General features: G+C 47.9%; 1 protein-coding gene across 6 annotated transcripts in view; it reads left to right on the plus strand.

The window, feature by feature from the left end:
* LOC147010884 (ataxin-2-like) overlaps positions 1-16,913 on the plus strand; it is a 269,821-nt gene that overhangs the window by 32,940 nt on the left and 219,968 nt on the right. The window contains exon 1 of one of the 6 annotated variants that reach the window (XM_085858767.1): positions 3,096-3,165. The exons of the other annotated variants lie outside the window; for them this stretch is intronic. Within the exon in view, the coding sequence (XP_085714893.1) occupies positions 3,128-3,165 (38 nt within the window). The 5' untranslated portion in view covers positions 3,096-3,127. Of the gene's footprint in view, positions 1-3,095; positions 3,166-16,913 lie in introns of those variants that run through there. 6 annotated transcript variants of the gene reach the window in all.

Genomic DNA, 16,913 nt, shown 5'->3' on the forward strand with positions numbered 1-16,913 from the left:
TCGTCTGTCTGTCTGTCTGTCTGTCTGTCTGTCTCTGGTTTACACCATTTTACTTACAGCTGAACCACACCAGTTCTTCAATGCATATCATGTTCTGTTTGTTGAGCTTCATTCCTGGTTGGTACTGCAGCGTTCAGGCAATGCGGCAGATAAGGTTCAAGGCTTGGGGGTGGGTATGTGAGGAAGAAGAAGGAGTAAAGAAGAGCATGACGTTGTGAAGCAGCTGGGTATCGTGGAGTGGAGAGAATAATGAGAGGATGAGATGGGGATGGAGGAGGACGAAGAGGTTGTGCATATGGAAGATGTTGGAGGAAGTTGTGTAAATTGGGGGGGGGTGGGGGGTTGAGGATTACTGTGGGGGAGGACGATAAATATTGTAGAGATGAGATGACGAGAGCAGATTGTGGAGAGGGGAGGAGGTGGAGGATGTGGATATGAGAAAAAGGGGTGGTTAGAAATAGATTATAGATATGGAGGAGGGGTGGGGTGAAGATTATGGTGATGGGGGGGTAGAAGAAAAAGAGGAGGAAGATGAGGTGTTGGAGTTTCAGCTGAAGCTGAAAGGAAAGTGGAGTTTGTTTTGGTGACGGTGAGTATTATGAGTAGGGGGATTAGGTTGTGGGGAGGAGTAGGAGGAAGATGGGCAAGGGGGGCGGGTTTAGTAGGATATTGTCGATGTGGGGGGTTATGGAGGAGGCGCAGCATAAAGATTATGAGAAGTTGCACATGGTGAAAACGAATTGGAGTTTGTTGTGGTGACAATGATTGCGAGGAGGGTGAGGAGTAGGAGATGGAGGTGAGGAGGTTAAGATGGGGATGAGGTGGTTGTGGAGAGAAGTGGAGGCAAATAGATAAGTTGGAAGAAGTAGTGGATTGATTGGGTGGGGTGGGTGGTGGTAGTGATGGTGATGGAGGAGGTTGTGGAGGAAGTGGGAGTGGATTGATTAGGCGGGAGGGGTGTGGTGGTAGATATGGAGAAGGAGGAGGGGCGGTAGTGGAAGACGTAATCGTGTGGGGGTGGTGGGGAGAGGTGAAAATGGTGATGGGGGGGTGGGAGAGGGAAGGTGTGTAGGTGGTAGTGGCAGATAGTTGTGGTGGTAGTAGAAGTGGAGAGATATGAGGGTGTGAGGAGGAGGAGGAGGAGCTGGGGTGTTGGTAGTGGTAGAAGTAGAGAGATAGGGAAGGGGAGGATGTTGAGTTGGGGGGAGGGGGTTCTGTGGAGAGGTGGGGAAGGGGGAGGAGGGGTGGTGTGGACATAGACAGGTGGGGAGAATGTAGATGTATGTGTCTGTATACAGTGGGGAGAACAAGTATTTGATACACTGCCGATTTTGCAGGTTTTCCCACTTACAAAGCACGTAGAGGTCTGTAATTTTTATCATAGGTCCACTTCAACTGTGAAAGACGGAATCTAAAACAAAAATCCTGAAAATCACATTGTATGATTTTTAAATAATTAATTTGCATTTTATTGCATGAAATAAGGATTTGATACATCAGAAAAATAGAACTTAATACTTGGTACAGAAACCTTTGTTTGCAATTACAGAGATCAGACGTTGCCTATAGTTCTTAACCAGGTTTGCACAGACTGCAGCAGGGATTTTGGCCCACTCCTCCATATAGATCTTCAGATCCTTCAGGTTTCGGGGCTGTCGCTGGGCAACACAGACTTTCAGCTCCCTCCAAAGATTTTGTATTGGGTTCAGGTCTGGAGACTGGCTCGGCCACTCCAGGACCTTGAGATGCTTCTTACGGAGTCACTCCTTTGTTGCCCTGGCTGTGTTTCGGGTCGTTGTCATGCTGGAAGACCCATCCACGCCCCGTCTTCAATGCTCTTGTTGAGGGAAGGAGGTTGTTGGCCAAGATCTCGCGATACATGGCCCCATCCATCATCCCCTCAATACGGTGCAGTCGTCCTGTCCCCTTTGCAGAAAAGCATCCCCAAAGAATGATGTTTCCACCTCCATGCTTCACAGTTGGGATGGTGTTCTTGGGGTTGTACTCATCCTTCTTCTTCCTCCAAACACGGCGAGTGGAGTTCAAACCAAAAAGCTCTTTTTGGTCTCATCAGACCACATGACCTTCTCCCATTCCTCCTCTGGATCATCCAGATGGTCATTGGCAAACTTCAGACGGGCCTGGACATGCGCTGGCTTGAGCTAAGGGACCTTGCGTGCGCTGCAGGATTTTAATCCATGACGGCGTAGTGTGTTACTTATGGTTTTCTTTGATACTGTGGTCCCAGCTCTCTTCAGGTCATTGACCAGGTGCTGCCGTATAGTTCTGGGCTGATCCCTCACCTTTCTCATGATCATTGAGGTTCCACGAGGTGAGATCTTGCATGGAGCCCCAGACCGAGGGAGATTGAGTTATCTTGAACTTCTTCCATTTTCTAATAATTGCGCCAACAGTTGTTGCCTTCTCACCAAGCTGCTTGCCGATTGTCCTGTCGCCCATCCCAGCCTTGTGAAAGTCTACAATTTTGTCCCTGATGTCCTGAGACAGCTCTCTGGTCTTGTCCATTGTGAAGAGGTTGGAGTCTGATTGATTGAGTGTGGACAGCTGTCTTTTCTGCAGATAACGAGTTAAAACAGGTGCAGTTAATACAGGCAATGAGTGGAGAATGGGAGGGTTTCTTAAAGACAAAACTAACAGGTCTGTGAGAGCTTACTGGTTGGTAGGTGATCAAATACTTATTTCATGCAATAAAATGCAAATTAATTATTTAAAAATAATACAATGTGATTTTCAGGATTTTTGTTTTAGATTCTGTCTTTAACAGTTGAAGTGTACCTATGATAAAAATTACAGACCTCTACGTGCTTTGTAAGTGGGAAAACCTGCAAAATCGGCAGTGTATCAAATACTTGTTCTCCCCACTATATATATATATATATATATATATATATATATATATATATATATATATATATATATATATATATATATATATATATATATATATATATATATATATATATATATATATATATATATATGCATTCTGAAAAAAATTAACAGGAATAATTTCCACTGTGGTTCTGGTGTGGAAAATAAAAATAAACTCAACCCAGGACTCAAACCCAAGGACCTCATCATTTACGCAGTGACAGCCCACTGAGCTATGGAGTCCTCAGAATTTCCTCACACTAACACTGCAAGGTGTGTGTGTGTGTGTGTGTGTGTGTGTGTGTGTGTGTGTGTGTGTGTGTGTGTGTGTGTGTGTGTGTGTGTGTGTGTGTGTGTGTGTGTGTGTGTGTGTGTGTGTGTGTGTGTGTTGTGGAGGTGGTTGAGGATAGATAGAGAAATGGAGGAGTGGACTTGATGTAGAGAGGGGGAGGTGCTCCTATAATGGTTCGTGAGACTTGTGTTCTGAGCATACCATAATGTTCATATTGATGGCAGGACTTTCTTTAATTTATTACTGTTTACTTGCTTCGACTTTGTGTTTTTTTACGTTGCCTTTATGCACAGTGTGTTCACATTGCTTTCATAAGTGCCTTTCGTTTGTAACAAGGCTGTTATTTCCCCTGCCACCGAAAGTGAAGGAGGTTATGTTTTCGCCCCTTTGTCTGTTTGTCTGTGTACAGGATATCTCAAAAAGTTGTGGACGGATTTGGATGAAACTTGGTGGTCAGGTTGTGTGTGTGACGAGGACTAATTGATTTGATTTTGGTGAAGATCCGAATCCAGATCCGACTACTAGAATTTTTAAAATGATTCTTCACCATTGAGAGATCGGGCCAAAAACGAAAAATAGCACAATATCTCTAAAATTTATTGAGCCAGATATGTTCAATTGTGGATCAGGCATTACATGGTGGAGGTATGCGCTCTTTCGAGTGCCCTTCTAGTTTTTTAAGTGAGTGTTCACCAATGAGAGATGCGGCATGTATGATGTCAAGACGTACCAGGAAGTAGGTACAGCCTGTTTTAACTTTTAACCCTCAGCACGTACAAGCAATTGCTTTTTTATTTGCCCTCGTGACTGGTTTTAAAGCGATTGTTAATTGGTTATTACCCTCGCCGAAGGATTCAGAGAGGGTATTGCATTTGTGTTGGTTTGTCGATCCAGTCGAAAAAAAAAAAAATTCAGAATTTTTTTTTTTCATCTACCCTTATTATCAGTATTTCCGTCGATATGTTTGTCTGTCTGTCTGTCTGTCTGTTCGGTCCAGTGCTCCGTTAATACAATGGCGATTTTGATCAAACTTGGTTGGTAGGTTCATACCATGACCTCGTTGTGTGCAAATGAGAACTGTTGCTATGGACACCACCGTTGCCTAGCAACGGGACTTTGAAATTTTTGAAAAATCATAAAAAATTTATTTTTTCAAAAATCGGGCCATGAGCGACGGTGGGCAGTACATTCAGCCATATTGTCAAAAATTTCCAGCCGGATCCTATGAAAACTGTCGGCGAAGATAGATTTGAATGAACCCTGGTCGAAAACAAAAAAAAACGAGGTTCGTTATATCTCAGAGACTATGAGTCAGATATACATGAAACTGGTATGGTAGGTTCATGGTATGTCCTAGTTATGTGTGAGAAAGACCCGTTGCTATGGACCCCTCCGTTGCCTAGCAACGGCCGAAAAACCTCTAAATGTGGGGGTATTTTAACAAAAAAACAATCTGCAGCATTAACCCTTGAAGCTAGACTCATGAATTTTCTTGTGCTTAATCCTCAGGTCATTCCCCATCGAACGGGCCCATCGCGTCAGGTTCTATTGGGTAGTCGACTCCCCATGTCCGCCTACCGGCTTGTCTGTTTGTCCGCACATAACTTTCATGTTTTTCTCCGCAACCGCTTGTCAGATTAAGATGAAATTATCACCATAGGTGCGACTATACATGTAGAATGTTTTAATGATAATTATGACGTCGTAGGTCACGTGGTGTGGCAGCCAAATTGGAAAAAACGGGAAATTTTTGGACCTCTGTATCTCTGAAACCGCACCAAGGAAAAAATTGAAACTTGGCTCAAAGCAAGTACTCCTCATGGGGAATGAGTGTGATTTTTCTTTAACTAGTACGTGCTCGTATGTGCGTGGCCGTACGTGCAAAATAAAGAAAAAAGAAGAAAAAATAGAATTGTGACGTCAATCGTGGTCATAGCACCGTGTCCTGTCATTGGTTTGGTAAATAAATGGCCATAACTTGGGAACCACTTGTCCGATTAATATCAAACCTTGAAAAGGCACATCCACAGGGCCGCAGCAATATACCTGGCAAGGTTCAATTAGATCGGACCAGTGGTTGTCGAGAAACAGCGGTCGCAGACAAACAGACAGACACACAGAGATTGCTGGAATTATTTTTCTTTAATGACATCAAAGGTGCCCTCGTTACGATGTCACAATAACATATGTAGAACGCTACGTCAAATCAGTATTGAAATTTTTGAGAGTCATCTAGGAATAAAATGGTCCACAAAAAATGACGTCATCGGTCACGTGATTTTTTTTTTTTTTTTTTTGGTATACCTTGGTCGAGGCTCGTATGAGAGCTAACACACAACTCACAGCAAGGAGGCATGAGACAAGAGGGGCGGGAGTGGAAGGGACAAAACAGTGGGGAACAGACACATTAGGTGAACTGTGGAAGGGAGAGGGATGGGGATGGGACGGGGAACATGGCGAAGAGAAGATGGACATTTCAGGGACTTTCAGGAAGGAAAGCAGGAGAAATGAAGGAAGTGGGCTTGGGTGGATTATCGGGGGTAGAAAAGATCGAGGATTTGGATGGGGGAAGATAAGAGGTGGTGGTGGTGAACAGCTGTTTTGAAAGCCTGCAGGGAAGAATGGGAAAGAATAGAGTGAGGAAGTTTATTCCAAAGGCGGGAAAAAAGAGGAATGAAAGAGTGAAGATGAGCAGTGATTCGTGATTTTGGTAGTTTTACCAGAAGGGGGTTGTTGGCGGACCTTGAGCGCCCTGTGGAAATGTGGTGGGGACAAATCGCAGAGAGAGCAGGGGGGGCAAGGCTGGAGAGGAGTCGGTAGAAGACAGAAAGACCACCGACCAACCTGCGGTGATTGAGTGAGAGGCCCAAAGATTCAGCTTCATTGCGGGAGATGCCGATGATCTTAAATGCCCTGGTTTCGACAGCGTGAAGCCGAGAAAGGTGGGAGGCAGGAGCACCAGCCCAGAGGGGAGAGCAGTACTCCATCAGGCTACGGACAAAAGCTTTGTAAGTGGTCTGGAGCTCAAGAGGGCCCAGGAAGGACTTAGCACGACAGAGGATTCCCAGTCGGCGACTGGCTTTTGAGGCGAGGTTGGAAATGTGACTTTCCCAGGAAAGGTCATGGCAGATATTTGGCAGCGATATTGTAAACAAAAAACAAAAACCTTCAAAAATCATCTGAAGTGGATGAATAGATCGAGGCGAAACTTTTCACATATGACCACCTATCCATGAGGAACAAAAGATTTACACATATGATGTTATTGGTCACAAGGTTTGGCAGCCATCTTGGATTTACCCGAAAACCTATAGAATTACACCACTCAATAGAAGTCCTGGCGAGGGTTTGCCATCTCTGCTCTTTTTCTTGTTTTTTTTTAATGTTTGTCATTCTGATTGAAAAACCAAAAAATGTTGAGTTATTTATGGTTATTATTGAAAAGCCATGCACCTGGATCGTGTTGAAGTGCTGTGTCTTCCTGTGCATGATACAGCACATTGATAAGGTGTTCAATGCTTTCCTCAATTCATCGACTATGCTTTCAGACAGTGATACAACAGCCTTGCAGAGCTGCTGAAATACATTTGTAATACCTATAGATGTGAGTGCTGATACATGAAACTGCTTTTGAAAATGTGACTGTGAATGTTATTTCATTAGCCTGTGCTGGCAAGAATTTCAGCACCGAGAACAACAACTTGTAAATCACCTCGTGTGTGTGTGTGTGTGTGTGTGTGTGTGTGTGTGTGTGTGTGTGTGTGTGTGTGTGTGTGTGTGTGTGTGTGTGTGTGTGTGTGTGTGTGTGTGTGTGTGTGTGTGTGTGTGTGGTCATGTGTATCGTGTGTATATAACATGTACAATATGTCACCCATAACTTGTGCATTATGTCATGCATAACGTGTGTATATCCATCCATCCATCCATTGGGACCATATTCTGTGCAGAGCGTTGGTGCTGCCCAAGCAGTCTCCTTAGCTATTGGGCACAATCCTGGACGGGTCGCCACTCCGACACAGGATACCAGCAAGCTGGCACTCATTTTGCCGACCTCGGAACGATGACACGCAGAGTCAACCCCACCGAGTATTAATTCAACAGCCCAGTGGGATTTTTTTTAAAACTCAGGATCCAAGGATCCCAAGCCTGCCACCCTAACCATTTTGCCAATACCAGGTATTATATATATATATATATATATATATATATATATATATATATATATATATATATATATATATATATATATATATATATATATATATATATACATACACATGCACGGGATAGCAGTACAACATAGCTGGGAGCAGACGACAGACCGTACACGGGGAATGACAAAAATACGCATTGTGCAAAATGTAAGTGGTACTATGGAACGCCAAGACTTCCCAAACATTGTCGGCATGTCCGCTACGTGCCACAGCAATTTCATAGGGATCGTGTGATGCCGAGCCGAGTTTTTAGTGTGCAAGCTTGGTATTATAAGATATATATATATATATATATATATATATATATATATATATATATATATATATATATATATATATATATATATATATACATACATATGTAAACATGTGCAATATGTCACATATAATGTTTGTGTATATAATATGTATAATGTCGCTTGTAATGTGCAAGCCTGGTGTTGGCTTAGTGGTTAGGGTGGCGGCTTGGGATCCCAGGGTCCTGAGTTCAAGCCCCGTTGAGTGCTGAATTAACACCAGGGGGTTGACTCAGCCTGTCATCCTTCCGAGGTCGGCGAAATGAGTACTAGTGTACTGGTCCCGGTGTATGCCCCAGTTAGAATAGGTGTACCATATCCCTGTGTGTCGTAAGAGGCGACCAGGGTTGGCGTCAGGAAGGGCATCCGGCCATAAAACATTGCCTCAAGAAAAAGCCCAACCCCTGCACAGCAGGGAAAAATGGCTGTAAAAACGTTTTTTTTTTGTTTTTTTTTTCACTTGTAATGTGCGTGTCTATAACAAATGCAATGCATCACATATTGTTGTGGGCCGGGGTTCGGTGGCGATAAACGACTACTAGGTGGAGCAGTAGAGTCGTTTCCACCGAACACCCGGAATTTAGGTTGTGACTCTCGGATAAGTCCGAAAGGTCACGGGTCCCTTCGCGGACCGTGGTCGCCAATATTTCGACGGCGTGGGGTAGGGTTAATTCCCAACTTTCAATATACCTAAGTACCCACGTCGTCCAACTACCAGGGAAAACCACACCCTTGATAGGCTCTGTCAAATCGGGTCGCTCTAGCGACCTCGGTCCAGTATAATCGAGCGGAATTACCAGAGTCCGTTGGACCCAAATGAATGACGACCGGCCCAAACAGACTTCCTACTTCTCAATACGCACCATGCTCGGCCAATGAAAGAAAGCACAGAAAACGAGCTGGTACATTTAACAAGGGTTTATTTTATAAGGGAGGGGGACACAGAGAGCAGAGTTAAACTGACTAAAAGCAATTCAGGTATATACAAGGCACTTACACAATTCTACTTAACAGATGGGCGCCCCACACACACACACACACACACACACACACACACACACACACACACACACACACACACACACACACACACACACACACACACACACACACACACACACACACACACACACACACACACGAACTGGGCCGGCCGGCCTTTATTGAGGCCTCCAGCTCCGAAGGAAAGGCGAGCCGAAGGCCAGGGTCTGGCTTGCACCTGTCCGCCTCGTGCGGTGTACGATGATCTGGTCGCGTGGCGGGACTCAAACCCACAGCTTTTACGCAACGCCAAGCACCAGGGACCACGCTCTCCAACCGGCCACACACCAATCAACCAAGACCACGAAATAGATTAGAGACGACGTTGACCCACGACCAGACAAACCAGCCAGTACCAAGACCCGCGACCCCCAAGACGTCCAAACTCCCCAGCCTGGCATTCCTTTATATCTTTCTTGTCCGGGGTGAAAAAATCGCCATCTGAGACGATATCCACCCTCATTGGCCGGGGTGTTGTGGGAAAGTCACCCTCTGTGGCCATCTCAACCCTCATTGGCCGGGGTTTCATGGGAAAGTCGCCCTCTGAAGGAATGTCAACCTTCATTGGCTGGGGTGTCATGGGAAAGTCGCCCTCTGAAGGAACGTCAACCCTCATTGGCCGGGGTGTCGTGGGAAAGTCGCCCTCTGAAGGAATATCAACCCTCATTGGCCTGGGTGTCGTGGGAAAATCGCGCTCTGAAGGAATGTCAACCCTCATTGGCCGGGGTGTCGTGGGAAAGTCGCTCTCTGTGCATGATTGGACAAGGGGCACGCCCCTGCCCTTCTGGGCATAGTCCTGATCTGAGGCGATGGAAATCTCCACCCACGTACGTGGCTGGACAAGCGTGTGTAATGGCGCGATGTGCGAAGTGAAGGAGTGATGGTTTCGGTTGGCTGGAGGCTCGATTTGTATTGCAAAAACCCTGACTAAAAAAGTAATTCGCAGCGCCCACATGTAATTCCCATTAGACACAGGTTGGGGGTCCTAACTATAAATAACTAAGCTTAGGGACTGTCTGTGTGCACAAGGTGTGTTGTCTGTCTGTGTGCACAAGGCTTTCAGATTCGTAACACTACCCCCTCCCCTTTTTACATACTCGTCCCCAGTCGTAAAATTTTCGTGTGGTATGCAGGTCTAAGTTTTCTCCCCTATTACGTTTTACCTACGGTTCCCTGAGTGCGACATTTGTATACATGTCCCAAAAATAAATAACCTTGTGCGCTGTGTAACTCAACTATCAGACTCACTCGGATAACTTAAATAAATTGCCGGCGCTAACACAAACAACAGGTGGGTTGCAAAATATTTACAATTTTACCTTATCTATTTACACGAACCATGGCCCAGGACCTGTGATCTGTGAAAGGAAAACGGCACAGCAAGGTTAACAGTTTGTTTGGGTGAGTGCTCAGCAGCTGGAAGGTCAGACGTCTTCAGGGCCTGCTCAAAATGTCCCTCTTTTGTCACTGAACCTTCTTTTTTTTCTTTTTTTTTTCCAGTCTTCAGCTGCTGGAGGCAACTCACCCAATCACGGCAGGCCATGCGCCGTCCCACAGGCCATTTGAACTGGCCTTTATTCAAGAAGGAGGTAGCCGGGCTGCTCAATGCAGTCCCAGGCACTTTTGAATGCAATGGACAGGATGCAAAAACACATAATGGATGATGGATGCAAACGATGCATGGGCTGTGCAATGCAGCCCCCGTGGTGTGGCTGCCTGCAGGGCAGTCTTTGCAAACACACTTTAAAATCGTTGGTCCTGGCACACATGGTGAGATGGTGACACAGGGGCAAATGCAATAAGTGCAAGCAGGCATGGGGTCAAGGCAAAGGCGGGCACATGAAGGCATGGCAAATGCGGACCAGCGATACAGCACGAAAACAGGTTGGCATATGAAGCTGGCTAGCCTAGCCTCTGGCATGGTCCGAGAGGTTATGTGGATGGAGTGCGGTGGTGCCGGCCGCTCCGAAAACGAGCTCGGACCAAACCTACCGTCTCCCCCCAACCTATCGCCTTTGCCTGTCTTTGTCCATACCCACTCCCTTAATTTGCAACAACGAAACAACAAGATTTAGCCCCTTTTTTATTTTATCTTATTTTATTTCATAATTATTATTTTGTAATTTATTTATTTTTCTCTATTATATAAATTCATCTCCCTAACCCCCTTTATCGTCTTTGTCCAGCTCACCTATCCTGTCCATCTACTCCCAACCCCTAAGTTCCTTTTTTGGAGGGGACTAAGGGAGAGACTAGTGTCCTGTCTCGAGGCCCAATGAAGCCCCAGAATAGCCTCCTACATAATTCAGCCATCTTTCCATGGTGTGTCCAGTGGCCTATGGAGAGTGAAGGGATGGCTGGTGCGAAGGGGTACATTTCCTAACTATCCTAGCATTTATTAACTTTAAACTACCCCGGGGCTTTTCCATATGCCTGGCTCTTTAAATTATAGGTTTTAACAACCATGATTCCCATCACCTGTGTTGGTGTCCATTATTAATTTGGGCCCTGCCCACAAATTTTCACTCATGCCCTTGCACAATTTCATGGCTGGGCAGCGTGGCTCACTTGGCAGGGATTTCCCTCCTGCCGGACTGTAACTACGGCACTCCCGGGCCCTGAGGCTGTCTCCGAGCCTACCTGTGCTCCCTATCAACGCGGGGGGTTGCCCTTCCTGGCATTGCCCCCCTCCGACGCCCACGTGGCATTTTGGTGCTCCAGGTCCCGTTCCGCGGGTCGCCCTTGCCCACTACACTATCCCGGTCCCTTGGACCCATGGCGAATCCTGCCTATAGTCCGGTGCCTGGGGTGCCCTCCACTCATTATGCTCATTACAACAGCCACACTCCCAGCCGGTCAATGAACTCTTGCACCCCTCCAAATGGGTTTTGTGCCTTCATACACCACCAACACAGAACGACCTCCTTTTGGTAAATTTGACTAACCCACGAACTAACATTACACTGACCCAGGGTCCCTTGGGTGGGATTCACTCCTCCCCCCCAATCATTCGTTCGCACCATGCATTCCACATTCGCGCCATTCACTCACTCGGGCCTGCTGACCCATACTCATTCATCACACATTTTTCATTATGTATTTTTTTCTTACAACACTCACATCACTCAACACTGCCATTCTGCTAACTAAATTCCCCTAACTAACTCGTGCTCCCCGTCATCCCTTAAACTAGTGCACGTTCCATTTAACTCTACGTAGCAAATCTACGTCCCCACTACACATTCCATGTCTGTCCATGTCTCCCGAAATCCATTTTCCATTCTAAATCTATCCTAACATTCCCTCTAACTGTTCCACGGGCCCCATGAGGACTGTTCCTGCCCCATGAGGCTTGTCTAACTCAGCTAAACCCATCCCGCAAACTAATGCTCATGCCCAAGAAGGATGTTTACCACATCCTGGCCGGGGCCGTGTACTTGGAGCGAGGCCTTTTTTTTTTTTGCACCGCCAGGGCGGCGGTCTACGGTTTACTCGCTCGTCCCTTCCGTTGTGCGATACGTGCAGCCATGACGTCACCCTGCAAATCGCACAGAGCGCTCGCTTTCGGGGCATCCGCCATGCGAGCCAACGCGCGCCGCTCACTCTTAACTCGTGCCGCGAGGTCCGTGCCGATGTCGTCACTCGCCCACGGACCCTGCGCCTTTTACCATGTCGTTCCCGTGACTTGCTCCGCGTGTCTCGCGCACGCCTCTTGCGCTGCGCAGCACGTGGAGCCTCACACACGCGCTTGCAGGGGGACCCTCGTGTTCCAAATTCACATGACCCTCGCCTACATTTTCGGCGTCCACGTGGCCGGCTTGTATCCAACGCGGAGTGTTCTCGCGCCGGATTGCGATCACGCAGACGCGCGCGTGCGGGCCATGCGCAAAACGCGCCATGGACCTCGTACGCGCCGTCGCGCGAACCCGGCGTGGTTGCCAAATTACCCTTTGCGGCCTTCCAAGCTCGCCATTCGAGTCTCCAGTCTGGATCGGTCCGTCGGCTATTTCCACGCACGCACGCACGCACTCATGCACGCCATGTTACTCACACCATACTTACCTTCTGGCACACATTTCAACACACACTCCGGGACAATCACATTGGGGATTCGTGTTACTACAAGAAATCCTGGGGTTTCCATACCCCCGAAGCTCTGCGTGCACTCATTCGCACCATACACCCGGTCGACCTCGCACGGCCCGACCGGACTCACCTGGTCGCAATCCACTTCGAGGGAGCATACCGTCTCCCTCTGTTCCTGAGGGAGGTTACCCTGATGCTCGCCCTGGTTTTCAACACATTCCACCAGCTCAACCCCATTGTCCCTTCCCATCCTTACTTGTGTGTGCTCGTTAATTTCCTGTATTTCATTCACCTCTATCTGTTCTATTTCTGACTCCTCTCGTGTCTCTACTAATTTTTCCATCATCCCTTTTGTTATTTCTCCCTTAATTGTGGTGGCGTCGCTCGTCATCCCAACCTCACCCGTCTCCATTGTGGGCCGACAAACCTCCACACTCCCTCCTGACTCGATCGTTCCCCCACATGCAGGCGCCATCCTCCAATCTGCCATTATGCCTTTCATGCCCTCCAGACTTGCCTGCAGGTTCAACCCCATGCTCTGCATTTCCCCTTGCTGTGTCCGCATATCACCCCTCAGTGCCTACGTGTTCGCATCCATGCAGCTTTCCATGTTTTCCATATCCCCCTTCATCTCATCCATTTTGCTTTCCATCGCTTGCTTGTTCGCATTCATTTGGTGCGCATTCGCATCCATCTTCTGCATCAATGCCTCCATCATCTCTCATGTCAAATGACGGAGCCGATCCGCCATGATGGTGTGTGGAACCGGCAGAAATTGAGGGGGAACTTTGACGGGGGGGGGGGGTGTCATATGCCGCCCCTGCCACTCCCAATACCCCTTCTGGGTTTGGCTGTGGGGAAATGTCTTCCTGCATGGGGGTGTCATCCTGGGCCACTGGTTCCTTTACCATTATCTCCACACCCACCTGCTCCAGCTCATCTTGGCTCGCCATGGTGCATATGAGAACAAATTTGATGCTCTAATTTGGAGAGAATGGGGAGGTTTTGCTCCGTACACCCCTGATCCGAATCCCGTTAATTTTGTGAAGGCGGAGGGGGCCGAATCCCACTGTTGACACCAATTTGTTATGGGCCGGGGTTCGATGGCGATAAACGACTACTAGGTGGAGCAGTAGAGTCGTTTCCACCGAACACCCAGAATTTAGGTTGTGACTCTCGGATAAGTCCGAAAGGTCACGGATCCCTTAGCCGACCGTGGTTGCCAATATTTCGACGGCGTGGGGTAGGGTTAATTGCCAAATTTCAATATACCTAAGTACCCACGTCGTGCCACTATCGGGGAAAACCACACCCTCGACGGGCTCTGTCGAACCTGGTCGCTCTAGCGACCTCGGTCCAGTATAACCGAGCGAAAGTACCAGAGTCCATCGTACCCAAAAGAACAACTAGTGGCCCAAACCGCCTTTCTACTTCTCAATACGCACCATGCTAGGCCAATGAAAGAAAGCACAGAAAACGAGCTGGTACATTTAACGGGTTTATTTTATAAGAGGGGGACACAGAGAGCAGAGTTAAACTGACTAAAAGCAATGCAGGTATGTACAAGGCACTTAAACAATTCTACTTAACGGACTGGTGACACACACACACACACACACACACACACACACACACACACACACACACACACACACACACACACACACACACACACACACACACACACACACACACTGGGCTGGCTGACTTTTATTGAGGCCTCCAGCTCGGAAGGAAAGGCGAGCCGAAGGCCAGGGTCTGGCTTGCACCTGTCCGCCTCGTGCGATGTACGACTCTGGTCGCGTGGCGGGACTCGAACCCACAGCTTTCCCGCAGCGCCAAGCACCAGGGACTGCGCTCTCCAACCAGCCACACACCAATCAACCATGACCAAGGAGAAGATCAGAGACAACTATGACCCAGGACCAGACGAACCAGCCAGCACCAAGACCCGTGACCCCCAAGATGACTAACCTCCCCAGCCTGGCGTTCCTTTATATTTTTCTTGTCCGGGGTGAGAAAATCGCCATCTGAGGCGATCTCCATCCTCATTGGTCAGGGTGTCATGGGAAAGTCGCCCTCTGAAGGAATGTCAACCCTCATTGGCCAGGGTGTCGTGGGAAAGTCGCCCTCTGAAGGAATGTCAACCCTCATTGGCCAGGGTGTCATTGAAAAGCCGCCCTCTGAAGGAATATCAACCCTCATTGGCCGGGGTGTTGTGGGAAAGTCGCCCTCTGTGCGTGATTGGACAAGGGGCATGCCCCTGTCTTTCTGGGCGGAGTCCCGATCTGAGGCGATGGAAATCTCCGCCCACTTACGTGGCTGGACACGCGTGTGTAATGGCGCGAAGTGAAGGAGTGATGGTTTCGGTTGGCTGGAGGCTCGATTTGTATTGCAAACACCCTGACTAAAAAAGTAATTCGCAGCGCACACATGTAATTCCCATTAGACACAGGTAGGGGGCTCTAACTATAAACACATACTTATCGAAATAACTAAGCTTTGGGACTGCTGTCTGTCTGTGTGCACAAGGCTTCCAAATTCGTAACAATATAACGTGTGTGTATAACAACATGTATAAATGCAGGTATGTATGTGTACGCGTTACTGTCACTGGTCGTCATCTCCACTTGCGACTCTCTAAGGCTGAATGGAGCCTTCCCTGGTCCTGAAGCATCCATCTTCACCACAGCAAAAACCATCATTCATGGACCAAGCTGTCCCCTTATCCATGCTGTTCCAAACTGAGCCCTCCACATTCCTGAAGCATCCAGCTTAACTACAGCAAGCAACCATGACTCATTGATCAAGCTGTCTCCTCCGTGCTGTGCCCAACAGACCCCAACCCAGTCTTGAAGAATCCAGCTTAACCACAGCAAGCAAGCATGATTCATGGACCAAGCAGTCTCCTTATCCATGCTGCACTCAGCAGAGCACTACCTGGAGTTGAAGCATCCAGCTTAACCACAGCAAGGAACCATGGCTCAAAGACTAAGCTGTCTTCTTATCCATGCTCTGCATCCTCCCACACCCCCTCCATCCCTGAAGGAGCGACGATGAAGATCAACCTCCCATGTGGCCCCTGTTGCATGCCCGGTCTTGATCTCTTCCCGCTCGGTCCCTTCCTTCCCTGACAACAACACTCCTTGATGGGACATAATGGGCAAAACCCAACAAACCGCAAGGCGATCTGAGGGTGCCAGACCGTGTCCGATATGAACATTGATCGGCTCATCTCCGGGCGCCACGTGCGCAGCCCCCTGCCTCATCAAAACTGCCGACCACGGCTTGGCTCTCACGCCGTTTTATTCGGCATGGTCCTCGATACCACAAAACTCGATCTCTCTCTCGTCCTCGACAGCCGGAACGGTGTAAGAGCGAGTTTGCAAAATCACGGGCTTTCTCTCATAGCAGCACAGGTCAACAAGTCCCACCAAGCTGCAGGGCCAGGCCACGTCACAAACGCATGTCAAACGGTATGATATTGGGTGCCTCGTGCACATTTCGTCCCATGTAAGCTGCCGTTTTCATCCCATGTATGCTGCCTCCCACCTGGAGCGGTGCTACATGATACACATTTACATACAGAAATTGCATCCTTTCCCTGCCCCCCAAAACCACCAGCAGAGATAAAAACACCCCTATGCACTGAATGTAACTGTCGTGGTTCTCGTGGTCCCCTCTGTCCCAGGTGAGAGGGAGGTAGCCTGAGCAGCAGATCATGCCGTCTTTCTCGTGTGTGTGTGTGTGTGTGTGTGTGTGTGTGTGTGTGTGTGTGTGTGTGTGTGTGTGTGTGTGTGTGTGTGTGTGTGTGTGTGTGTGTGTGTGTGTGTGTGTGTTTTCGTCCTCTACATTTGGACAGAGATGGGACTTATCATCCACAGAGCTCCATACTTCATGATGCAACACTGCTTGCGGAACAGAGAAACGATTTTGCTACATCTGCTTTTCAGGGCTGGATTATTTATAGCGTACGACCTATGAGTATTTCTGCTGCTCCAGTTTCATTGCCGATGGTGGTTGTAAATGCAATCACAGCAGTGTTGAAAGTGATGTGTGAAACGAGAGCAGGAAGCCTTAAGTTGCTCTTAT

This window comes from Eptatretus burgeri, chromosome 16 (genome assembly GCF_056783735.1).
Source record: "Eptatretus burgeri isolate ZD-2024b chromosome 16, Ebu_testis_v1, whole genome shotgun sequence".
Lineage (NCBI taxonomy): Eukaryota > Metazoa > Chordata > Myxini > Myxiniformes > Myxinidae > Eptatretus > Eptatretus burgeri.